Genomic DNA, 26,367 nt, shown 5'->3' with positions numbered 1-26,367 from the left:
AGACGGACCCACGGCGGCCAATGAAAGAGCAGAGAAACGAAACGTAACGTAGTAATGACGTACTTGGTCCATGTGACCGAGGGTAGGGTAAGATGGCGCTGTCCACTAAGCCCTGGAGCCTGTTACGGCTGGCCCTCAGCGCCCTGCCTTCGGCTCGGAGGGCGCAGCGCAGCTCTAGATTTTTGCCTTTTCTGCCTGCTTCTACGCCGCTTCTCTGTGCTAGGTGCTATAGTTTTGAGCGTGACCCCCGGCAATCCAGCAAGAAGGTGGTGGTGGTCGGTATTCCCAACCCTTTCACCTGGGCCCGTACAAAGATGTATTTCTTCTTGATCAGAGCTTATTTCGACCAGGACTTCACCTTCGATGAGTTTGCTACTGGTGCTAAACAAGTGAGTCTAGGACGTGGTTAATGCCGACTTCACGTATGCATTTCAGCAGTTGAAGAACTGATCTTTTTGTTGTGTTGGAGCGGGGCGGGGACGTAGGAGAAAAGACAACATAAAAGCATTGGTTATTCCGTCTCACAACTCTATGTTTGCAGTTTTGAGGATTACATTCCGTGAAAAGCACGATGTGATCAGGATTTCTACCTCCAATAAGACAGTGCATTTTTGACCCACCCCATTTTGAGTGGGAAAACATCTTAAACTCGTACTTAGAACCTGTTTTAGCTGATAGATGCCAAATTGCAAAGGAGCAACTTGTATGATAAAGTCACTAATTTTCTGTTTCTCCAAACCACAAGTTCATTGAGTTCAATAAAGCTGCCTGTGTAGTTAAGTATAGACAATAGATGCAGGAGTAGGCCATTCGGCCCTTCGAGCCAGCACGGCAATTCACTGTGATCATGGCTGATCATCCACATTCAGCATCCAGTTCCTGCCTTATCCCCATAACCTTTGATTCCGCTATCTTTAAGAACTCTATCCATCTCTTTCTTGAAAGCATCCAGAGACTTGGCCTCCACAGCCTTCTGGGGCAGAGCATTCCATATATCCACCACTCTCTGGGTGAAAAAGTTTTTCCTCAACTCCATTCTAAATGGCCTACCCCCATTATTCTTAAACTGTGGCCTCTGGATCTGGACTCACCCATCAGCGGAAACATGCTTCCTGCCTCCAGTGTGTCCAATCCCTTAATAATCTTATATGTTTCAATAAGATTCCCTCTCAGCCTTCTAAATTCCAGAGTATACAAGCCCAGTAGCTCCAATCTTTCGACATGACAGTCCTGCCATCCCGGGAATTAACCTTGTGAACCTACGCTGCACTCCCTCAATAGCAAGAATGTCCTTCCTCAAATTTGGAGACCAGAACTGCACACAGTACTCCAGGTGTGGTCTCACTAGGGCCCTGTACAGCTGCAGAAGGACCTCTTTGCTCTTATACTCAATTCCCTTTGTTATGAAGGCCAGCATGCCATTAGCTTTCTTCACTGCCTGCTGTGCTTGCATGCTTGCTTTCAGTGACTTATGTACAAGAACACCTAGATCTTGTTGTACTTCCCCTTTTCCTAACTTGACTCCATTTAGATAATCTACCTTCCTGTTCTTACCACCAAAGTGGATAACCTCACATTTATCCACATTGAACTGCATCTGCCCACTCACCCGGCCTGTCCAAGTCACCCTGCATTCTCATAACATCCTCCTCACATTTCACACTGCCACCCAGCTTTGTGTCATCAGCAAATTTGCTAATGTTACTTTTAATTCACTCATCTAAATCATTAATATTTATTGTAAACAGCTGTGGTCCCAGCACTGAACCCTGCGGTACCCCACTGGTCACCGCCTGCCATTCCGAGAGGGACCCATTAATCGCTACTCTTTGTTTTTTGTCAGCCAGCCAATTTTCAATCCATGTCAGTACTCTGCCCCCAATACCATGTGCCCTAATTTTGCCCACTAATCTCCTATGTGGGACTTTATCACAGGCTTTCTGAAAGTCCAGGTACATTACATCCACTGGCTCTCCCTTCTCCATTTTCATAGTTACTTCCTCAGAAAAATTCAAAAAGATTAGTCAAGCACGATTCCTCCTTCGTAAATCTATGCTGACTGGGACCGATCCTGTTACTGCTATCCAGATGTGTCGTAATTTCATCTTTTATAATTGACTCCAGCATCTTTCCCACCACCGACGTAGGGAGGGTAACATAACAATATATTATCTTTGGTTGATGGTTACTACCAAACATTGATTTGAAAGCCCACTGAGCCCTTTATTATCAATGTCCAGCCCTTGGCCAAATTCAGTTTATTCTCGATTTTTTTGTAATTCACTCTTAGTCGTTAAGATTTGGTACAGGAGCCTGATGACAGACACTCAATGTTTCAGAAGCAGCTTCTTCGTCTTCTCCATTAGATCTCTGAATAGACAATGAACCCATGAACACCACCTAAGTATTTTCCACCATTGATGTTGGCCTCACCCGTATCTACTCCATTTCCCGTACATCCACTCTTACCCCATCTTCTCACCACCTTAAAAGTGATAGAGTTCCTCTTGGCCTTACCTACCACTCGGTGAGCCTGTGCATCCAACACATCATTCTTTGCAACTTCCACCATCTCCAAAGGGGTCCTACCACCAAACACCTTTACCTGCCCCCCTCCCATTCCGCAGGGATCACTCCCTCTGTGATTCCCTTGTTCATTCATCCCTCCCCACTAATCTCTCTCCCAATACTTAACCCTGCAAGTGTCCAAAATGCTACACCTGTCCATTCTCTTCCCTCACCTCCATTCAGGGCCCTGAATAGTGTTTCCAGGTGAGGCAACACTTCACCTACGAACCTGCTGGGGTTGTATACGGTGCTCCTCATCTGGCCTTCTCTACATTGATGAGACCCTTAGTAAATTGGGGGACCGCTTCGTCCTCTGCTATATCTGCCAAAAGCAGAACTTCCCCGTGGTCCAACATTTTAATTTCCCGTTAAGACATGTTGGTCTATGGCCTCTTCTTGTGCCGTGATGGGGCCACCCTCAGGGAGGAGGAACAACACCTTGTATTCCATTTGGGTAGCCTGTAACCTGATGGCCTGAATATTGATTCCTCCTGCTAAAAGAAATTTTCCCTTGCCCTTTCCTCCTCTTCTATTCCCTACTCTGGTTTCTTACCTCTTCTCACCTGCTTATCACCTCCCCTGGTGTCCCCTACTGCTACCCTTTCTCATATGGTCCATTCTCCCCCTATCAGATTCCTTCATTTCCAGCCTCTACCTTTCCTACCCACCTGGCTTCACCAAACACCTAGCTAACTTTCTTTCTCTCCTCCCACCTTTTTATTCTGCCATCTTTCCCCCTTCCTCTCCAGTCCTGAATAAGGGTTTTGGCCTGAAGCATCATCTGATTTTTCATGCACGAATGCTGCCTGACCTGCTGAGTTCCTCCAGCATTTTGTGTATGTTACCTCAATATTTTATTTTCCCTCTTTTGGCACTACTTTTTTTTTTATACTTAATGTAATTTATAGTTATTATGTATGACAATGTACTGCTGTCACAAAACAACACATTTCACGATAAAATGCCAGTAATATTAAACCTGATTCTGATTCTTATTCTGAATTAGTACATGACAATTTTGAAAATAAGAGATTGGTTATTTTGATTAGTTAGTTTTTCTGTTTATCTCATTCTCTGAGATAGTTCCTCGGCATTGAGGGTGTCTTGCTTCTGCAATGATTCCTTATGTCATACCTGTACTGATATCCCAAGGTGATTTACTGGCAGTGACTTGCTTTTGAAGTGTGATCACTTTCCCAATGCAGGAAATGGGATAGCTTATTTATGCAGAACAGGATTCCACAACCAATTATGTGAGAACTAAACCAAGGAGTACAACAAAGTGTTCCTCTTCAAGTCCACACTGTGTTTGAGTGGGGTTTGAACTCAGAAACGTCTGTCTCAGTTGAGGGTACTGCCCAGAGAGCTTTTAGCTTTAACTCATTTAATGTCTTGACTTTCATCCATTGGTTATGTTTAATAAGACCTGCATTTAAAATGGATCTGACTTAACTTTATTAATACATTTAAGAAATATTTTTGGATTTGTTGATTTTATTAATCCAGGAAAAATTGTAATATTGGCTGCCTTCACCAAAAAAAGTATTAAAAAAAGAAGTACTTCATAGGATGATGAAATCATGGTAGTTCCAAAAGTTATGGAGTAGTAGACAAATATCTTGAAAGTTTGGCATAAAGGAAGATTGGTCTGTACAAATTACCTGCCACACTTCCTGAATTAGGCTTCAAAAACACTTTAGCTGTAGAGTTTAAGATGATGTACAAGTTACCTGAAGCTTCTGACTTTGGTTATGAAAGGGGAGAGGAATACACTTGGAGCATGGAATTGGAAGATAAATATAAGCTCATCCAATAGGAATTTGAGTATGAGATGATGTAATGACATTACACTAATATATTCATTTATTTGGGTGTGCTGGAAGTTAGTAAGGCATTGAAGATGGAAGTAATAATTTATTATGGTAGCAGAGATGAATGTACAGAGACACCAAATAATTTTCCTTTCAATAGAGGATTTTTCCAAAACCTTTGTTGTATCCGGAGATGATGCTGGAACACAGCGCAGGAGCAGGCCCTTCGGCCCACAGTGTCATGCCAGACCAGCTAAAAAGCAAATCAAGAACACCCAGCTACTAATCCCTCCATCTTCTTCACATCCGTGTACCTATCTAAACGTCTCTTAATGTATTTTGCTTCCGTCACCTTACCAGGCAGCGCATTGCAGGCATCTACCACCCTCTAGCAAAAAACTTACCCATCACATCCCCTATGAATCTACTCCCTCTTACCTTTAATGCATGTCCTCTGGCATTAGACATTTCATCCCTGTGAAACAGATACTCCTTGTCTACTCTGTCTATGCCTCTCATAATCTTACAAACCTCTATCAGATTTTCTCTCAACCGCAGCTGCTGCAGAGAAAACAACTCAGGTTTATCCAGTCTCTCATGATAGCACATGCCCTCTAAACCAGGAAACATAAGACCATAAGACAAAGGAGCAGAAGTTGGCCATTCAGCCCATCGAGTCTGCTCCGCCATTTTATCATGGGCAGATCCATTCTCCCATTTAGTCCCACTCCCCCGCCTTCTCACCATAACCTTTGATGCCCTGGCTACTCAGATACCTATCAATCTCTGCCTTAAATACACTCAATGACTTGGCCTGCACTGCTGCCCATGACAACAAATTCCATAGATTCACCACCCTCTGGCTAAAAAAGTTTCTTCATCTCTCTGTTCTGAATGACATTTTTTTAGCCAGAGGGTGGTGAATCTATGGAATTTGTTATTCCAGTAAACCTCTCCTGCACCCTCTCCAGTGCCTCAACATCCTTCCTATAGTGGGGTGACCAGAACTCTATAGTCCAGGTGTGGCCTAACCAGAGTTTTATAAAGTTGCAACAAAACCTCTTGACTTTTGAACTCAATGCTACGACTAACAAGTGCCAGCATTTCATAAGCCTTCTTAACCGCTTTATTAACGTGTGTAGCCACTCAAGGAACTGTGAACTTAGATCCCAATATCTCTGTGCTCAGCAACATTAAGGATCTTGCCCTTAACAGTGTACTGTCTCCTCGTATTTGCACATCTTGCAACACCTCATATCTATCTGGTTTAAACTCCATATCCCATTTCTCTGCCCATATCTGCAACTAGTCTATATCGTGCTGTATTCTTTGCCAATCTTCTACACAGTACACAACTTCACCAATCTTGGTATCAACCACATACTTACTAATCCACCCATCTACATTCTCATCTGGATCAATTTTATACATCACAAACAATAGAGGTCCCAGCACAGATCCCTGTGGAGCGCCACTAATTACAGACCTACAGCTCGAATAAGTCCCTCCTTCAGCCACTACCTATGAAAAAGCCAGTTCTGAATCCATACAGCCAATTTGCCGTGGACCCCATGCATCGTAATCTTCTGGATTAGCCTCCCATGAGGGACTTTTAGACAACATCCACTGCCCTACCCTCATCAATCTCCCTCGCGACCTGCTCAGTACAAAGTCATGCTGGCTTTCTCTGATTAGGCTGTGGGTTTCCAAATGCAAATGTTGTCCAGAAGGTTTTTCAGAAGTCACGAATGAGGCACAAATCTTGTGTTTCGGTTGGTTTATTATATAGAAACATAGAAAATAGGTGCAGGAGTAGGCCATTCGGCCCTTCGAGCCTGCACCGCCATTTATTATGATCATGGCTGATCATCCAACTCAGAACCCCGCCCCAGCCTTCCCTCCATACCCCCTGACCCCCGTAGCCACAAGGGCCATATCTAACTCCCTCTTAAATATAGCCAATGAACTGGCCTCAACTGTTTCCTGTGGCAGAGAATTCCACAGATTCACCACTCTCTGTGTGAAGAAGTTTTTCCTAATCTCGGTCCTAAAAGGCTTCCCCTCTATCCTCAAACTGTGGCCCCTCGTTCTGGACTTCCCCAACATCGGGAACAATCTTCCTGCATCTAGCCTGTCCAATCCCTTTAGGATCTTATACGTTTCAATCAGATCCCCCCTCAATCTTCTAAATTCCAACGAGTACAAGCCCAGTTCATCCAGTCTTTCTTCATATGAGAGTCCTGCCATCCCAGGAATCAATCTGTAATTTGTATGCTTCTTCTTTGGAATTGATACTATCCCTATGTTCACCACAAAGCAATAACAGCAGCAGGAGACTAACTCTTAACTAACCAACTCACTTGCTGTAAGTAAGAGGGAAAGGTAGAACAAATGAAAGAACAGAGAACCTTACCCCTTACTTGATCTTTATGCTGAAAACCACTTTAAATTGGATAGATAAGGGAATTCTTTTGATAACAGCCTATTAAGCAACAAAGACAGTTTTGACTTATGCTACCATAAGCCTCAAGCTTGCAAACAACAAAACCATAAAAAAGAACCCACCATTCTACAAATAACTGAAAATACCACTGAACATTTACAAACACATGATTATATAATCTACAAGTAAAATGACATTTTAGACACTAATTCAACACACTCTGAAAACCACCATGATAGCAAAGTGCACTTAAAAGTCCATCTTAAATTTGCTTGTCCCATACCTAGTGATGCTCATAATTATCCCATATCTGACCAATAAATGGGCATCAGTAAGAACTGATTTGTGTGGTTGAGACTACGATTTAAAAAACTCGGATGCAGAGCTATCTAAAAAACACACTAACTAAGCTACAGCACAAACAACAGTCTGCAAAGAATTCATACATGTACATGGTTGCAGATAGTCAGACCAGTCAGGTGTGGCAATATCTTCCTTATGCAGACTTAAGGCCTCTGACTTATCATCTTCCCTTTGTATCAATTATTTAATGATAAAGTCCGAAACACACCTGGAAATTGAGGAACAAACCCTTCCAGTTGTAGGCTAATGCATTTAATTTGAACTCAATATACATGTGAAATGTGGGTCCAGAGAGCAAAGTTGCAGGAGTCTGTACCCATCTCTTTGCAGTGACTACTGGAAACAATAACCTCTATCTCAGGCTTTCAGAAGAGAATCATGAACCAAGGTCTATATAGTATTATACTTGTAATATCTTACTAATAGAACAACATCCTTTGCAATTATTTTTAGTTGATTGAAAGCTCACTGTAGTATTGCTTACAATGTGTTGTAGCATAAAATACTTTCCTTTAATTTTTTTTGCCAGCTGTACGAAATATAATTTGATTTGCACATTAAAAATCCTCTGTTAAGACATTAGGAAAGATACGTCGCATCCAGAGTTTCTCTGGTTAGCGGACGATTTCCCTCCACACCTTTTTGATGTAGTGGGGAACCGCGTAAGAGGCAAGTTATAGCACTGGTTTGCCATTGCCTTCTGCCGGGTGAGTTTCCAAAGAGATCACTAGCTCGTAACCCAGCACGGATGGAAAGCATGCAGGGGAGCCGGCTGGATTCGAACTCGGGACCTTTCGTCCCGAAGTCCGGCACTGATGCCACTATGCCACCAGCCGGGTCCATTAAGACATTAATGAGGTCAAATTTGAAGTATTGTGTGTACTTCTCGTCATCAACCTACAGGAAAGATATCAAGAAGACTGAAAGAATACAGAGAAAATTTACAAGGCCATCTATCTATCTATCCATCTGGGAAGGCCCTTCTGACCCAACGAGCCACATTGTCCAGCAACCCATCTAATTAACTCCAGCCTCATCACAGGACAGTTTATAGTGATCAGTTAACTTAACTGGTACACCCGGAGGAAACCCACACAGCTCACGGGGAGAATGTACAAACTCCTTATAGATGGCACCAGAATTGAACTCAAAGGCCAGAACATCCTGAGCTTTAATAGGTTCACGTGTTAGCGATTGTTGCCGAGACTTGCTGATCTGAGTTACAGGGAGAGGTTGGATAGTTTTAGACTTTATTCCCTGCAGCGTATGAGAATGAGTGGTGGTTTGGGAGAGGTATGTAAAGTTATGAAGGGTATCGATAGGATAAATGCAAGCCAGCCTTTTCCACTGAGGTTGGATGAGACTAGAACTAGAGGTCATGGGCTAGGGGTGAAAGGTGAAATAAGGGGAACCTGCGGGGGAACTTGTTCACTCAGAGGGTTGTGTGAGTGTGGAATGAGCTGCCAGCAGACATTGTAGATGCGGGTTTGATTGCAACATTTAACAGCAGTTTGGATGGGAGGGGTATCAAGGGCTCTGATCCGGGTGAGTGTCAGTGGGACTAGGCAAAACAACAGTTCATTGTGGACCAGGTGATCGGAAGGGTCTATTTCTGTGCTGTAATGCTCTGTGACTCTGACTCCAAAGTAAAACCTCACATTTCCTATTGACTTCTTCCATAGGCTTTTGTACATGTGTCAAAGATGCTATCACAGTGTAACTTCATTGAATTGAAGGATCTTGTATCCAAAGAGGTAACATACATTTCATTTTTATTTGATTTTTGGACATTTTTATTTTGGGAATAATAATATTGACAACTTTTCCTTGAAGAAATCCACATAATAACTAATATGTAAACCCAGATTAATTGCTGGGGAAAATTCTTAGGGATAGGATATATGAGCATTTGAAAACCTTACCAACGTTGCCTTACCAACGTAATTAAGTATTTTGACAAGGTGATGAGAGATATTGATGAGGGTAGTGCAGTGGGTGTTGTCTACATGGATGGTGTCCTTATGGGAGGCTAATCCGAGAAGATTAAGATGCATGGGATCTGCAGCAAATTGGCTGGTTGGATTCAGAACTGGCTTGCGCATGGAAGACAGAGGGCAGCGGTTGAAGGAACTTATCTGACCTGGTGGTCTGTGATTAGTGGTATTCCACAGGGATCTGTGCTGGGACCTCTGCTGATTGTAATGTATGTAAATGGATGAAAATGTAGATGGGTGGGTAGTTTGCGGATGATACCCAGATTGGTAGAGTTGTGGGTAGTGCAGAAGGCTGGCAAAGAGTACAGCAAGATGTATATCATTTGTAGATGAGGGCAGAGAAATGGCAGATGGAGTTTAAGCCAGATAAATGTGAGGTATTGCACCTTGGTAGGGCAAATGCAAAGTAGGATAAGTTCCTTAACAATGTTGCTGAGCAGAGAGATCTTGGGATCCAAGTTCATAGCTCCTTAAAAGTGACTACACAGGTCGATAAGGTGCTTAAGAAGGCCTGTGGAATACTTGCTTCTGTTAATCAAGGCATTCAGCTCAAAAGTTGCAATTCTGTAAATCTCTGGTTAGGCCACATCTGGAGTATCGCATACAGTTCTAGTCGCCCCATGATAGGAAGGTTGTTGAGGGTTCGGAGAGGGTGCAGAAGAGGTTTACCAGGATGCTGCTTGCTTCAGAGGGCATGTGCTATCACAAGAGGCTGGATAAACTTGGGTTGTTTTCTCTGGAGTGCCGGAGGTTGAGAGTTGAGAGAGGTTTATAAGATTATGAGAAGCATAGACAGAGTGGACAGAGTATCTGTTTCCTATGTAGAAATGTCTAATACCAGGAGACACGCATAGAAAGTGAGAGGGGTAGGTTCAAAAGGGGATGTGCGGTTAAGTTTTTTGTTAAGTTGTGGAAGCCTGGAATGCACTGTTTAGTATTATTGTAGAGGTAAATATATTGAAAGCTTTTAAGAGACACTTGGATAGGCACATGGATGTAAGGAAGATAGAGGGATATGGACATGGTGTAGGTAGGAGGGTTTAGTGTTTGGGTGTTTTTGATTTTTTAAGCTGGTTCAGAATAACATCGTGGGCTGAATGGCCTGTTCTTGTGCTGTACTGTGCCTGCAAAGGCTCCAAATAAGCCCAGAAGTTTAGCATTCCAGCTGTGTGGCAAAATAATTACAATGATACTGACTGAGAAATTGTGTGTTGCTTCCAGTTATTAGCATCTATGTACTCTCTTTTGTTTTGGGAAATTTGTTTTTCAAATCTACTCAGTTGTAAATTATCAGAGGAAGGAAACAGTTTCTAATTGTTGTATCAAAACAGTTCAATAGCTATTTTCTTAAACATAGTATTTTTCTAAATCAAAAAAAAAATCACTCATTATGTAAATTTCATGGATGAAATCTAGCTTTCCTTTTTGTTCAATTCACGGAGAAACTAGTCTGTCCTAAGCAGGTGATCTATATCTGTTAGTAAGTATGTTTTCTTTTGTTATCCAAATGTAAGTGTTTTCTGTACAGGCACTGGAAGAGCTGGAAGAAAAATGCTTAGCATTGCCAATTAATCGCAGGCAGGCCTTAGCTGCTGATCTGGAAGAAATTATGTATAGCACACCAGGCGATGTTGGAATTTATTATGATAACCAAGGTTTGTTTCATTTATTAAACCAAACAGCTGAAACTGTTGTTGGTGTTGAACAGAATTCTATAATCTGTACTGTCTTATAATGTGATGCAATATTTGCAAGGTGTATTCCCTGAAAGGCTATAATTAAAGCTCCTTTAGATTAGCTCTAATGCAACATTTTTTAAACCACATGTCCTCTTTGTTTTGCTACAAACTAACTGCTACCATATATATATGACATCTTAATATCTTTTGATATTGTGACACTTAATAAAATTTCATTCTCATTTTCTATTGGCTTGTGGTAACCTGAATACAGTATTTGGTAAATTCCTTACTTTGATTATGTTTGCATGATCTATTCTAGTTTATTCCTTTCTTTGCTTCTCTTTATTCACGGCACCTTTGCTCGTTGGGGCATCTCACCTTTTACTGCCCATTTCGTTTTTCAATATCTTTGTCTCCCAATGTACCGTGTAATCTATTGGCTATTTTTTTTTTCTTATTTGACTTGAACTACAAATCTCATGATTTCCTTTGGCATAATTTTGTTGTGCTTACCTTCTATGCCTCAGTCTCCTTGTTGAACACCCCTCATGTTCTCAATCACACAGCTTCCCTGACCTGACCATCTCTTTACAAAACCATTTAAACTGAGGTTTTCTCTGTTTATAAAGCCACTTGTGATGATTATTTTACCATCTATATGCATTTTTAATAAATGCAGCCATGGCTAACATTTATTAGCCCAACTTCTTCATAATACATAAATTCTAGAAGCAACTCCCCTCATTCCAGACTAACCTTGGGCACACCATTTCAATGTCCTGTCCTTTTTTCCCGCTGGCTACCTGTTTTGACTTAGTTGCTGCATTAGATTTTTTGAAAGGCTACTTTTTGATCTGCCTTTTTCTCTGTTCACACTTCTAACTTCCCTTTACCATCCCTAAGCTTCTCCCTGAACATCCTGAGTCCTTAAACTGGAATACTGCAGTTGTTCTTGTTCCTTACCTCATTTGCCTCAGTTAGCCAGGGCCATAACCAAAGCCGCCTTTTTCTTGTGAACCACATCCTAAGCACCACAGAGAGCGTATTGCTTTATTAATTTGGTATTGCATTTCTTCACTGCATCCATGACCTGACTCAGAAAAATGTAGTATCAAAAATCAACTTTCATGAATTAACTTTATTCGCCATATACATTTACATGTATTCGGAATTTGCTGTGGTGTGTTGGTCAGTGTGCAACATGCAACATTAAACAAAAGCATTCAACAATTATGAAGAATTATATAACAAAGTTAGAGGTTAAGTTATGGATATGAAACTAAATGTGCGTAAATATATAATTACCAGCACGTATTTGCAATGTAAACAGCATTATAAAAAGCAGTTTAAAATGTTTATTGCAGTGATGGGGTTAATAGACAGAGGGTGAGGAGCTGGTTAATTAGAATAGTTGGTCAGATTAACTGCCGGGGTGGGGGGGGGGGAGTGTGGGATCTTTTAACGTGGGTTGAAGTTTTTTATTTTAAAATCTTCACAGCATTAGGATGCCAAGCTGACACTGATTTTTCATCATGCCCAGAACATATTCCAGAATTGCACACAAGTTAGATTTTCCTGAACTGTAGGAGCACATGCAATTAGGAATGCCATGATATTTGTTCCTTTAATTAAAAGTAATCAAAAGAATCAATATAGAACAATTTCAAATTAACCCCTTGAAGGTTGTCTCAAAGCCTCAGAAAGTTGAAAAGACTCCTTTGAACGATTATAGCATAAATCAAACCTGCCTGTTGATTCATTATACTAATGCAATAGTGTAATGAGGATAGTGCTTGGTTATTGTAGATTCAGTGTGAGAAGAAAAATTGAAGTCAAGAGGAAGTTCCAGTTTCAAATGAGATATGAGATGTTGTAAGTGGGTTTTTTCCACGGTTTTGCTCCATTTCTGCTCCAATTTTGTTCTACTTGCTGTACGTTTTATTATTAATGGTATAATGTAGTGCTATTGATTTTTTTTTCATTTTAATAGGTAGAAAATTTGTCAGTATCATAATGCGTTACTGGTACCTGAGCAATGTTGACCTTCCTGATGAGACACCAGAGGGAACTAAAGTGTTTCAAGTCGTATTTGGTGATGAAAGTAGCAAAGACAGCAAACGCCTTCTCACAGCAAATTATGAGTAAGATTCCTTTCTGTTTGTAATGTCCTTTTGCTTATTTGGGAATTCTATTGTGTTTTATGCTCAGTGTACTAAGTGCATATGTACTAAAATTCTGAAATTAACCATTCACAACACCTGCATTCAACTGTAAGTGCAAGGCAAGCTGGTTGTTGGTCACAATTTAAGGGCAGTGCCACTTTACTGTTATTGGGACTTCATAATTAGATTGAATCAATGTTCTACTTTTTAATATGGTATTTTAGTTTCACCTGTAACTAACTTGGAAGCTTTCAATCACAGATGCAGTGTTTTGAAGCAAGTATCAGCTCAGCATAATTGCCTTGGGAATTGTAGTTAGATTTGTGATAACTTTTTGGCAACACTGATCGATGGTTATCCAAGACAGGGTGGAAGAAGCAGTAATGTACTACGGGATAGCACATGTCATTTGCTACATTTGAAGCAATTTAAAATTTGTACAGTACCTCACAATGTAGTAAATACCAAAGAAGGTTGTAACAATTGAGTGGGTTGGTGGACAAATAGCAGCTAGAATTCATAAGGGTATATTTGAACGGAAGCGTTTTGTCAGGAACAGTGAGCAGAAAAATATGCAAGCTAATGGTGCAATGGTGTAAAGAGAGTGGACAAGGGATAATGCTGATGGGGATGATTGTGGGGGCAAGTGAATGGGATTGTTTGAGTCACTGTAGATGGAATAGACCAAAGGGTCTTCATCCAATAGAATTTTTGAATGAAACTACTCAACTACTACTTATAAAGGGAGCATTACAAGTGAAAAGTCTAAACAGTGCTTTCAGGTACAATTTTAGCTATCTAATTTGTCTTGAGCAACAATTCTATAAAATGACTGAATTTACTGAAATAATATTGGAGTTTGAAATGCTGAAGACTAATGCCCATGAAAACTAATGTTCTGGCAGTCGACTCACAGTTGTAAGTGTTGAACAAGGGGTCACAGTTTGGGGATAAAGGGGAAGCCTTTTAGGACCGAGATTAGTAAAAACTTCTTCACACAAAGAGTGGTGAATCTGTGGAATTCTCTGCCACGGGAAACAGTTGAGGCCAGTTCATTGGCTATATTTAAGAGGGAGTTAGATATGGCCCTTGTGGCTAAAGGGATCAGTGGGTATGGAGGGAAGGCTGGTGCAGGATTCTGAGTTGGATGATCAGCCATGATCATACTGAATGGCTGTGCAGGCTCGAAGGGCCGAATAGCCTACTCCTGCAGCTATTTTCTATGTTTCTATGTTGTTAGCCTCACTTCACTTTTATGATCTGACTAAGTTTGCTTTAGTCTTGGGCCATAATGATTATGTAATTCAGTTGTACGTAGAGGAAGATCATAGCTCATAAAATCCAAGTCAAAATCAAGAAGGCAGAATGTTACTTACTTGGTATTAAATGTACATGAAATATTTTTAAACAATTTGTGTAACTTATGAAACTCCATAGATATTTTATTTTAATTAATGGAGTGATTCCATTGCAAATCTCATTGTAGAATATTATATTTTCATAATATACCAGACTGGGTCCCATTTAATTTGGAGAATTTACCGCTGAAGTTAGTTTTATAAAAGTTAAACTTTCTGTTAGGGGCTTCTTGAGTCATGAAGCACTGCAGCATTCAGACACATGGCCCATTTAGTCTGTGCCAGCCTGGTTTTCTGCCTGCAGGTGGACTGTAGCCCTCTGTGCCTCTCTCATCCATGTCCCTATCCAGACTTTATAATTGAACCTGTATCTACCACTTCTACTGGCGGCTCATTCCACACTTCGATTCCCCCTCAGGTTCCCCTTATATATTTTACCGTTCACCCTGAACCTATGACCTCTAATTCTATCCTCGTCCAACCTGACGAGGGAAGAGCCTGCATGCATTCATCCTATTATACCCCTCATAATTAGTATTCCTCTGTAAGCTCTCCCCACATTCACCTGCACTCCATTCCTAACCTATTCAGCCTTTCACTGTAACTCAGGCTCTCAAGTCCTGGCAACATCCTTGTAAATTTTCTCTACACTCTTTCAATCTGATTGACATCTTTCTTGTAGGTGGGTGACCAAAACTGCATACAATATTCCAAACTGGTTCTCACCAATGTCTTGTACACAACATCCCAACTCCTGTACTCAGGACTTTGATTTATGAAGGCGAATATGCCAGAAGCTCTCTTTATGACCTTATCTGCCTGTGATGCCACTTTAAAGGAATTATGGATCTGTATTCCGAGGTCCATTTATTCTACAACGCACACCTCAGTCTCCTATCATTCACTGTGTAAGTCTAACCCTGGTTTGTCTTGCCAAAGTGCAATACCTTGCACTTGTCTGCATTAAATTCCATCTGCCATTTTTCAACCAGTCAGATCACCTTGTGTAAGCTTTAATATCTTTCCTTGCTGTTCACTATGCACCAAGACTTTGATTTATCTGCAAATTTGTTATCTAGTTTACCACATTATCATTTAAATGATTAATATAGATAATAACACGAGGAATTCTGCAGATGCTGGAAATTCAAGAAACACACATCAAAGTTGCTGGTGAACGCAGCAGGCCAGGCAGCATCTCTAGGAAGAGGTACTGTCGACGTTTCGGGCCGAGACCCTGCTTCAGGACTAACGAAGGGACTTGGCCCAAAACGTCGACTGTACCTCTTCCTAGAGAATATAGATGATAAGTAACCCAGCACCAATCCCAACGGTACACCGCTTATCACAGGCCTCCAATCAGAGAGGCAATCTTCCATTACCACTTTCTGACTTCTCTTGCCAAGCCAATATCGAATCCAATTGACTCCTTCACTTTGAGTGTCAAGTGAATTAACCTTCTGGACCAGCCTCCTGTGTGGGAGTTTGTTAAAAGCTTTACTAAAGACCATGTAAAGGACATCCATTACCTTTTCTTCGTCAACCTTCTCAGTAATCTCCTCATAGAACTATTAAGAATGGATAGCCGTGACCTTCACACACAAGGCCCTGTTGACTATCCCTAATGAGGCCCTGTCTATTCATATACTTATGTCCTGTCCCTTATAAATGCCTTCCAAATTTTACCCATGACTGATATCAGGCTCATCAGCCTATAATTTCCCAGCTTATTCTTAGAGCCTTCCATAAACAATGGAACAACATTTGCTATTCTGTGGTCCTTCGGCAACCTGCCAAGGCCCCTGCAGTTTCTGAACTAGCCTCCCTAAAGTTTCAAGGAGACACCTCATCAGGACTTGGAGTATTTATCTATTCTAATTTGCCTCAAGACAGCAAACATCTCCTCTTCTGTAATATGGATATGGTCCATGACCTCACTACCGTTTTGCCTCAGTTCTATTAACTCTGTGTCACAGATGCAAAAAATCCATTTACGATCTCCCCCATCTTTTTCAGCTCCATGAATAGATGACCACACTGATCTTCAAAGGGACCAATTTTGTCCCTTGCTATCCTTTTGTTCTTAATATAGCTATAGAAACCCTTGGGAATCTCTTTCACCTTGTCTGCCAGAGCAACTTCATGCCTTCTTTTAGCCCTTCTGATTTTTCTCAAGTATTCTCTTACATTTTTTATACTCCTCATCGTCTTGTTTGATCTTGACTGTCTATATCTGATATACACCTCCTCCTTTCACTTTACCAGGATCTTACTATTCATCAATTACCAAGGTTTCTAGAAGTTGTTACCTTTGCCTTTTATTCTAATGGAATATGCAGATTCTGTACTTGCAATATTTCATATTACACAAATGACCTTAATTGTGTATAATCTGGTGCAGGGGTTCCTAAACTTTTTTCTGCCATGGACCTATAGCATTAAGCAAGGGGTCTATAGACCCAAGGCTGGGAGCCCCTGATATAGAGCATGTGCTTAACTGCCTGGGCAAGGCAAGCAAGATTAAGTATTCTCCTCCTGCGCTGCATTCTATCTGATGATTGTCACAATGTTATTGGATTATAATGTAAATTTTGTTCCCCATTTGTCTGGGTCCACACTGCAAATCTTCCCATGATTTCTAGCATCAGTAAATCTGGTAAAAATGATAACTGACACCTTTTTGGAGTTCACTAGAAAATACTTATATCAGTTAGTATTATAATAAGTGCTTAAATTAGAAATGTTTACTTTTTATTCTTGTAAATGTTCACTGTTTGATAGAAGTACAGGGGTAGCCTCACAGATAAGCATTTTGGCATAATGATTCCTTGAGTTTAAAGAACTCTTTAGAACTTAAGTAATTTTCCAAGTTAGGGAAATTTTCAGCACAGGCTTTAAAAGGCCCAGAATACATGTTGAGTGAAATGTGGCGCCTCTCAAATTTCCCGCCCTCCTTCCCACCCCTGCCCAATATGTGGAAGAGTCTGCCTCAAACAGTGCGGAAGCAGGTCACCCTCAATCCTGAGGCACTGCCAAAGAACTAAAGCTAGGAATGCTGTTGAGTTGGACTTGAAAAAAGCAAAGCAATTGGATCCAGAATTGTTTGACTTGGGGTACCTTTAAATACACCTAAAAATCAATCTGCACGTCCATGTTGTTTTTGACATTTCCCAGACAATCTGTCAGTTCAAAATGCCAACCTTCTCTAAATAACATTTGGTAATGCGTAATAGAGCTGAGCAATGCATATCATTAGTGACTTTTTTTTTGAAAAATAAATTTAAGTAGGTAGGTTGCAGGTTGTGCAGTTATATGGTGCCTTTCCTGACCTTTACTACCTTGAAATACATCAACCAATATGCTGCCAGAATGTTGTATTTTGTGTCTGCTTTATCCAGAGAAGATAATGAATATTATCATATGTTCCCACAAATGAGTTAATGTGTTCAAAGGTGGGGATGTGGGATTAGTGTAGATGATCAAAAAGGTCAGCATGTATACGGTGGGCCGAAGGGCCTGTTTCTGTGCTATACAGCTAGTATTCTCTGTGATGATAACTGGAAGAACACCAGCTGGTCAGTCTTCTAAATGCAATTGAACATGCATTGAATATTTCCTACTCATTTGTGAATTTAGTATTTTTCAGCTTATTTTAATGGTGGGAATGAGGGTATACTCTTGTGATATCACTTGAATCTAACCAACCTTTCATTCTTCACTAAACTCTAGATTTCGTCGAGAATTTACACTAGGTGTAGAACCTGACTGGACCATTACAAGGATACAGCATTTTAAGCTATTGGAGTAATTCTGCTGAAAATACTACTGTAAGGATGTCGCTATGTTTTTCACAAACAATAATACAGATTTATTTGATTGAATTCCTTTTGAATAGAGGTTGTATTTAAATGTAAAATTAAAGCATATTGTTATTCATCTCAAGTTAATGGCATCTTCCTTGCCAAGTTGGTGAATGTTTGAGACAATGTGGAAAACATTTATGACTTCCACCATTTGAAAGGCAGTTGTGATTTTTTTAAAGATTATTGTGAGTCAATGTTCTCAGCAGACAGATTTAATGTTTTTTACATGTAGCAGCTTGGAGAAAGCTGATACAAGTTTTCAGTAGATAGATACAGCAAAATGGGATGACTGAAGGTGTGGGGAGAACCAGAAAACATGGCGGGGGAAGTACATATAGAATTCATATAAAATCTTCAGAATTGTGGCTAAAATCTTTAAATTATGTTCCATTAACTTAACAATAGTAGTGGTGGCATCCGTTAGTCTCGCGAGACCATGCATCTGCACCTGGAAAGGTTCTCCAGGGCGTAGAACTGGGTAGGGTTGTATGGAAGACCAGCAGTTGCCCCATGCAACAAGTCTCCCCTCTCCATGACATCGATGTTGTCCAAGGGAAGGGCAAGGGCCGATACAGCTAGGCACCAGTGTATTACATGTTAATGAGGTTACAAGACAGTTGTATAGATTCAGAAAACTAAGCAGTCTGTCGTAGCTCTTTCTCTCAGGATGTCTTGTACTTGCCTGGTCATCTCCGATTTTGTGGACTCTGACAACCCACACTCATTTGTCAAACACACATTATTTACTTGTGCACAAGTGGAACAGCTCAGCTCCTATCACTGGGCTGCTTTGAAGTTACAACCCAGGATTGCCAACTTTTACACAGGTATTGATCCAATAGAAAATTTGTGCACTTCTGTATCCTATAATTTGCATATTTAAGTACCAGTTGTAATACACATTTCAGGTGTTAATAACCAATAGAACTATGCATTAAAGACCAATAATACTTGAGAATTTTTAAAGTAACTGTACAATAGCAAGTAAATGCCATCAAGCTTTCCCTATTTTGTCTGGATATATCTGGCGGCCTTGGACAAAGAAGATGTGCCAAGTTTTCTTGGTCCAGGTTTTGCTTGACTAGTCAGATTTAGCTAGGTGATTGTACAATGTCTGCGCATTGCCTCTGTCAGCACATGATCTTGCTGTAGGCTCCAGCTTCTTAATTGTTGCTATGGTTTCTTCCAGTACCTTTTTCAAGCATTGTCAATGTCCATTGTGATTTGCATGTGGAAAAAGAAGAACTTTCTGATAATGATTCTGAACTTGCCAGTGAATCACAATCAATTTTCCATTGTTCTGTATGTCGTTTCCTGGCGATCTAAAGTCAAGTCTGATATGCTTGCTTTCTTATAATTTTGATAACAAAAATCAGTCGTGAGGTTCTTTCCTGAACTTCTAGTTTTTTTGAATGACTCCCTTATCTTGTTTACCAGAACTGGACAGAGTAGTCTTAAGATGTGATCTGAACAGAATGCTGAGCAATCTGAACAATAGCTTTCTCTGGCTTTTATTCCATTACTTTGTCTTTCTAATTCAAAATCGTATTGTCATGTATCTGTTGTTCTAAATTAATTGCTTATATTTAGTTTTGGATCTGTTCAATTCTAATGTTCCTTTCAAATATATCCATAAATATTTCAATAATTTCTGGGGAGTATATTTATTGCCTTTATTTTTCTTATGTGTAGTAACTTTCATCTATCTATGCTAAATTCTATATCCTCATTTCAACTCAGTATTTTGTGTACGTTCTTTTCTGTCTGAGACAGCCATTTTTCCCACAAAATTGGATTAATAGTGTAATTCAGGAATTGTGAACAAATATTCTCAATATTACTTGTTTCGAAGGTTTGGTTTCTGCATGTATTGGCTCCACAGGCAATGACTGACCTCAAACAGGTTTAATATGTTAAAGTGTTTGATTCTGTTTCCACCAATGCAATCTTTCAGCACCAACAGAGACCACTTGGTAATCTGATGGGAGCCACATGCTTTTCCTTTCCAGCAAATGGAAAGTCAGTCAATGCATCCAAGTGTCATGCAGCTAAATTGCAGCCATCACGCAGTCTGGAGTCTATGATTGCAGTGCTGTTTTCACAGTAGTCTGTGCACTTACCAGCTGAATAATTGGAGAACTTGTTTTCTTGATACTTTTAATTGAGGTTAGATGTTCTGCCAATCTCAGTAGTGCCAGACTGTCTATTGATTCTAGTTTAAATATAACACAAGAACATGTCTATAATATGCAGTACTAATCTTCAATGGGGCGCAATTTTATTGAAATACCATCTGATAAATTTTGGTACACAGTGTGTTTGTCATAAACGTTCTGTAACATTTTGAATTAGTATTGCTTTTTGCATTGATATTTTAATAAACTAGGTCACATGACTAAGTTCTACTCTTTTTCTTCACAAATCATCTAATTGATTCTTAAATACGTTTAGAATCATGATCTTGGCAACTTGCTTTTGGCAGCTCACTCGAGGTGTTGAACATTCTCCACAAAACTGGTACAAAACTATTTGCTGTTCACTATGTCACTATGTTAGAGGTGTTTACAGTTCATGTTTACTAGCCTAATTATTTAGTTCTTGTTGCATATGTAAGCAGAAACTGAGTAATTTTTCTACAAGAAATGGAGAAAAAGTTGGAAGAATTAATTTCCGATTCACATTCTACTGCACCCTTTTAAGGAAAAAAAAGTGAATTGTGGTACGGTGCACTGCTCTGTTCCCTTAAAGACAATTTGAATTATAAGTGTGCCATGCTAGGTACTCCAAAATATAGAGATAATTTATTTTGCTGACTGAACAGGAATAATACACTTGCACTTTAAAATTATTTGAAATATTTTTGCCTTAAGAATTATACACACATTTGATTCCCTTCTGTTAACTCACATTTCTCGTAATGGAAGTATTATAGTGAGGAATGACTATACTTCTAGTGCAGCAGCTGATTTGCAGAGATCCCATGAAACTCTAACCTCTTCCTTTGCTTGCAGTGCAGTAGGACTAGTAAACTCTGTAGTTTGAATACTGGGGTTTATTTTTGTACACAGTTAAAGATAACTCACATCATTTGCAAAAAATAAGGAAAATGTAATTAAAATTTTAAAAGGTGGTTTGAATGAGATAATTTGTTATCTTTCAACTCTCAGTGCATCTCCTGTTGGAACCAGGGATGTGTTCTCTTCAGCCCTTCAGTAACACTTCTTCCCGCTCCCCCCACCCCTCCCCCCCCCAATTTCACAATTGGCAAATTTCTGTGTTTGATTAAATGATGTGCTTCCCTAATAAAGCTGTTTTTAGAGCAGGGGTTCCCATCCTGGGGTTTACGCCCCCCCCCCTTGGTTAATGGCATTAAAAAAAGGTTGGGACCCACTGTCTTCTGGTGGGTGGAAAAATGTGGCATGGGAGGGAAAAGATCATGCTGCTCTCTCAGAAAAGATTATGGAATTGAAGGAACCCTGTTCAAAAGAAGATGGTTAGAATTGAGCTGCCCATGCCTTGCAGTTTTACAAGAGGTAAACTTAGTATGACAGCTGAAATGAGTTGATTTTAGGAAATGAAACACTTTTCTGGAATTTTTATAGCAATGAATTCTGATATTCTTCTGGTACTAGCTTCACTGTAATTGTAACAATTACAGGACGTGGTAAGATCACTATATTTATATCACAATTAAGGGTATGGAAGGACTCCATTATATATGCTGAAAAAGCAGAATGCAAATCTCATTAAACACGTTTTTTTTCCTGTAACTTTGGCAGTGTTTTGTAGGATTTTGAAAAGGTGAAAGTTAAAATTTTGTTCAAAATTATCATTAATGATGAAAATGTTTTTAATGAATAAACTTTCTTAAAAAGCTGTTGTTTCCGAGTATTTGCTGTGGAATGACACCAGATTAGAAAGTGATAAAGCCTGCATGATCTATGCAACTTTGTCAATTGAAAGTGATATGGCCTTTGAATTTGTAAATGATGCCGAAGCTTGTTTGTTGATTTTAAAGATTTTTAAAAGACTATTGTTTCTAACCTGCATGCACTGCTGTTGCAAAACTAGTGAAACACGCTGGTTTCCTTGGCTGCGTGGGTCTAGGAAGGCAACCTCCGGCCCCGCCAAACCTGTGAGCTTGAGACGCGTGCAATTCCACCCCAAACCCCAGATTGTGTGGATGCTGTGTCATTTGCCACAGGATAACAGGCAGTACACTGCATATGATTAAAGGAACTGTATTAATGAATCTTAACTAAAGGGTTAGTAAAGAATAACAAAAAGAAAAGAGCCCATTCTAATTAAACAGTCAAGTGTGCACAAGTTGGAGCTCATCTTGAACTTCTCTGTCACACGCTGGGCCCTCAGTCAACGTGAAAACAGACACCACCTTCGGAACGTCGCTTGCAATCCATCTCGAACAAATGGGTCTCCCACCGGATTGTATGCTATGACCAGTTGTCCCCAGCATCCTCCCTCTTAACCTCTTGAACAAAAACCCCCAAGACCAACCTTATTGTCCCTCACCAAGAAAACCTCCCGCTAACTGGATGGCACACATTCCTCATTACCCCTTCAACAATAACCTAAATTGGCTGAAAGCAGAACAGACTGCTCTTACAGAGCTGCTAAATGAAATGCCTACAGCATAACAGTAAAGAGGTAAACCGGGGCATTACACTAGTTTAAGCAGATCACATTGCCTCTTTTTATCCTACAAAGTAGTCAGAATTAGGTTTATTTTCACTGTCTTATATGATGTAAAATGTCTTGTTCAGTGCAAAGTCACACAATTACTGCCAAAGAAAACAAAAAGAGTTACAAGGCAATATTCATAAACCGTTCAGAAATCTGATCGTGGAGGGCAAGAAGCTATTCTGAAATCATTCACTGTGGCTGTTCAGGTTCCTCAGCCTGAAGACCACGCTGAATGATTTATGGACAGCTTCTCAGTGGTAGTAATGTGAGGAGGGCTTGTATCAGTTTTGAATGATGAATGCTGCCTTCCTGATGCACCGTCTCTTAAAGATGTCCTCGATGATGTGAAGGGTTGTGCCCATGATGAAGGTGGCTGAGGCTGTACCCCTCTGCAGCTTCTTGTGATCCTGTGCATTGGCGCTTCTATACCAGGCTGTGATGCAGCCTGTCAGAATGCTCTCCACCTAACAGCTTATAGAAATTTGCAAGAGTCACTGGTGACATGCCAATTTTCCTCACTTCGAAATGAAACAGAGCTGCTGCCGTGCCATCTTCATTATTGCATCAGCACATTAGGCCCAAGGATGGATTCTCCAAGATGTTGACACGCAGGGACTGAAGCTACTCCCTCTTTCCACCACTGACCCCTCAAAGAGGATTGGTGTTTTCTCCTGACTTCCCTTGTCTGAAGTCCACAATCATTTTCTTGCTGACGCTGAGCGCAATGCTGTTGCGACACCACATAATGAGCCAAACTACCTCACTCCTGTAAACTTCCTCATCGCCATTTGAGATTCAGTCGACAACAGTGATGTCATCTGTCGATACATCGATTGTGTTTGAGCTGTGCCTAACCGCACAGTGATGAGTGTAGAGCAGTTGGCTAAGTTCTCATCTTTGAAGTGCCCTTGTGTTGAATCACAGTGAGGAGGAGGTGTTAGCGCCTATTCATCTGTGATCCGATGAAGCTGAGGATCCAGTTACAAAGGGAGTTATAGGGGCCTAGGATTAGAATTTTGGTGATAATTACTGAAGACAAGATGGTGTTTAGCACTGAGTTGTAATTCATAACCAGCAGCATAGCACATGTATTGCTATTGTCTGGCAGTCCCAAGGCAGAGGAGGGAGCCAGTTAGATTGTGTCTGCTGTAGACCCATTGTGGTGGTAGACAAATTGTAGTGGGTGCAGGTTCTTGCTTGGCTAGGAGTTAATTCAAGCCATAGCCAACCTGTCAAATTGCTTTATAAAGGTAGATGTGAGTGCTATTGTTTATACTTGTTGATACAACTCCTGGTTTTCTTGGGCACCGGTATAATTGTTGTCCTTTTGAAGCAGGTGAGAACCTCCAACCAGAGCAGTAGGAGGTGGGAGACATCATTGAACACTCCAGCCAGTTGGTCAGCACAGGTTCATCCATGACTTCTGGTTTGGGAAAACTCAGTATGTTCTTATAGGTGCACTTATCCACATAGGTCTTGATGAAGTTGGTGAGAGCCACGGTGTATTCAATTATATTCAAAGATGAATCTTGAATACTGTCCAGTCCACTGTCTCAAAGCAGTCCTATAAACACTCATTTGCCTCCCTTGACCATACCTTCACCACCCTCACCACTGGTACTATGATCCTCAGTCTCTACCTACACAGTGGAAGTAGAGCTACAGCCAGGTAATTGGATTTGCCAACGTACGGATGTGACATGGCACGATAAGTGTTCTCGATAGTAGTGTAACAGTGATCGAGCATGCTGGCCCTTCTGGTTCCACAGATGACAGGTTGGTGGTAGACGGTTCGAGACTTCAAGTTGGTTTGGTTGAAGACCTCTACAATGATCAGGATGTATTAGAGTGTACTGTTTTGTGACTGCTTATCAAGGTGTTCAGCTGCTCCAGTGCCACACTGACGTTTGCTGGGAGTGGAATATACACCTCTGCCAGGCTGACAGCAGAAAACTGCCTTGGCAGGAAGAGCGATGACTGCCAGATGTTCCAGGTCAGAGAAAGAGAACTCAGAACCACCAAATCTGTGCACCTGAATAAGTTAATCATGAAGCAAATACTGCTGCTTCTGCCTTTTACTTGATGCCTCTGTCTGGTCCATGTGCTAGAAGGTGAAGCCCGTGCATTGCATTACTTTGTCCTGACTGCAAATTGATGGCATGAATAGAGATCAATTGTTTTAACCTGACAGCAATTGTGGAGGAGACAGAAGTTAAGAATTACATAAAAAGAAGAAACAAAGAAAGGGAAAGTTATTTAGCGGGGCAGGGGTTTTGGGTGTAGTAGGAGGGTTTACTGGGTGGTTAGTCTGGATAATAGAGACAGGAATGCAGTAATAATAAATATCCTGGCCTAAAAGAATATAGGGTAAATCAGTATGTTGAAGATAAATTAGGACAAAAAAAAGGGCTGGAGTGATTACAGTGTATTTATAGGGATGAAGAATAAAGTAATGAACAACTTTGCTGCAAAGATCTTTGTATTCAGATAGTGAAAAAAACTGCAGATACTTGAAATTTAAAATAAAAAGAAAAAATGTTGAAATACAACAGGTTAGGCTGCATCTTTGGGAAGAGAAAAAGAAGTCACGGTTCCTTTCATCAGCACTCAGAAGGAGACAAAAGAATCTCGCTCGAGTACAGGAGGGTGGGAAGGGGGCATGTTTTGGGGCTAAAACTGGGGTGACCAAGGAGGAACTAAACATGGTTATCTGGTCAATGAGTAAGAGCAGTTGGAGACTAAGAACATTAAGGAAAAAATCAACAAAATAGTATAAGAATTACCCAGCAGGAGAAACCAAACAAATTTAGTGATTGCTTTGCAGATCACCTGCACTCAGTCCACAACGGGTGATCCTGAGCTACCTGTTGTCTGTCACTTTAATTTTCCATCCCAGTCCCACTCTGACCTGCTGGTCTGTGATCTACTATATTGCTACTGTGAGGCCCAATTCCAACTTGAGGAACAGCATCTTCTGTCTGGCATGTTGCTGCCTTCTGGACTTTATTGAGTTCTACATATTAAGGTAGCTTGATTTCTGCTGATATGAGTTATCCACATGTGATATTAGATCAGCCTGCTTGTTGTATCTTTTCCCTCTCTGAAAGTAGAGGACATGCTCAGGCTGCTAAACTGGGCTTGTGTTTTGCTCTGAACACATTTTGCAACTTCCATATTCTTGCGTATGTTCTTTTGTGTATGTCTCGCACTCTGACTGCTCCTATTCACTCGCTGAATAGATAACCCCACTGTCACCCTGGTTTTACTCTTCCAGAAATATCCCACCTTCTCTGCAGCTTAATAAGCTTTTTTTTAAAAAAAAAAATTGTTTTGCTTTTCTTCTCATTTCTGATAAAAGGTCTTCAACCTGAAGTGCTAGCTCTGTTTCCCTTCCCACAGATGAGGTCTGGCCGACTCAATAT

The 26,367-nt window shown here is 40.6% G+C and overlaps 1 protein-coding gene across 1 annotated transcript; it reads left to right on the top strand.

The window, feature by feature from the left end:
* Nucleotides 1-76: 76 nt before the first annotated feature.
* maip1 (matrix AAA peptidase interacting protein 1) lies at nt 77-22,060 on the top strand. The gene is made up of 5 exons (XM_072261600.1): nt 77-389; nt 8,868-8,939; nt 10,708-10,834; nt 12,852-13,002; nt 18,111-22,060. Exons 1-5 carry the CDS (start codon nt 93-95, stop codon nt 18,187-18,189), a joined length of 726 nt encoding a protein of 241 aa, XP_072117701.1. The 5' UTR covers nt 77-92; the 3' UTR covers nt 18,190-22,060.
* The last annotated feature ends 4,307 nt before the right edge of the window (nt 22,061-26,367 follow it).

This window comes from Mobula birostris, chromosome 6 (assembly GCF_030028105.1).
Source record: "Mobula birostris isolate sMobBir1 chromosome 6, sMobBir1.hap1, whole genome shotgun sequence".
NCBI lineage: Eukaryota > Metazoa > Chordata > Chondrichthyes > Myliobatiformes > Myliobatidae > Mobula > Mobula birostris.
This window is presented reverse-complemented; position numbering and strand designations above follow the sequence as displayed.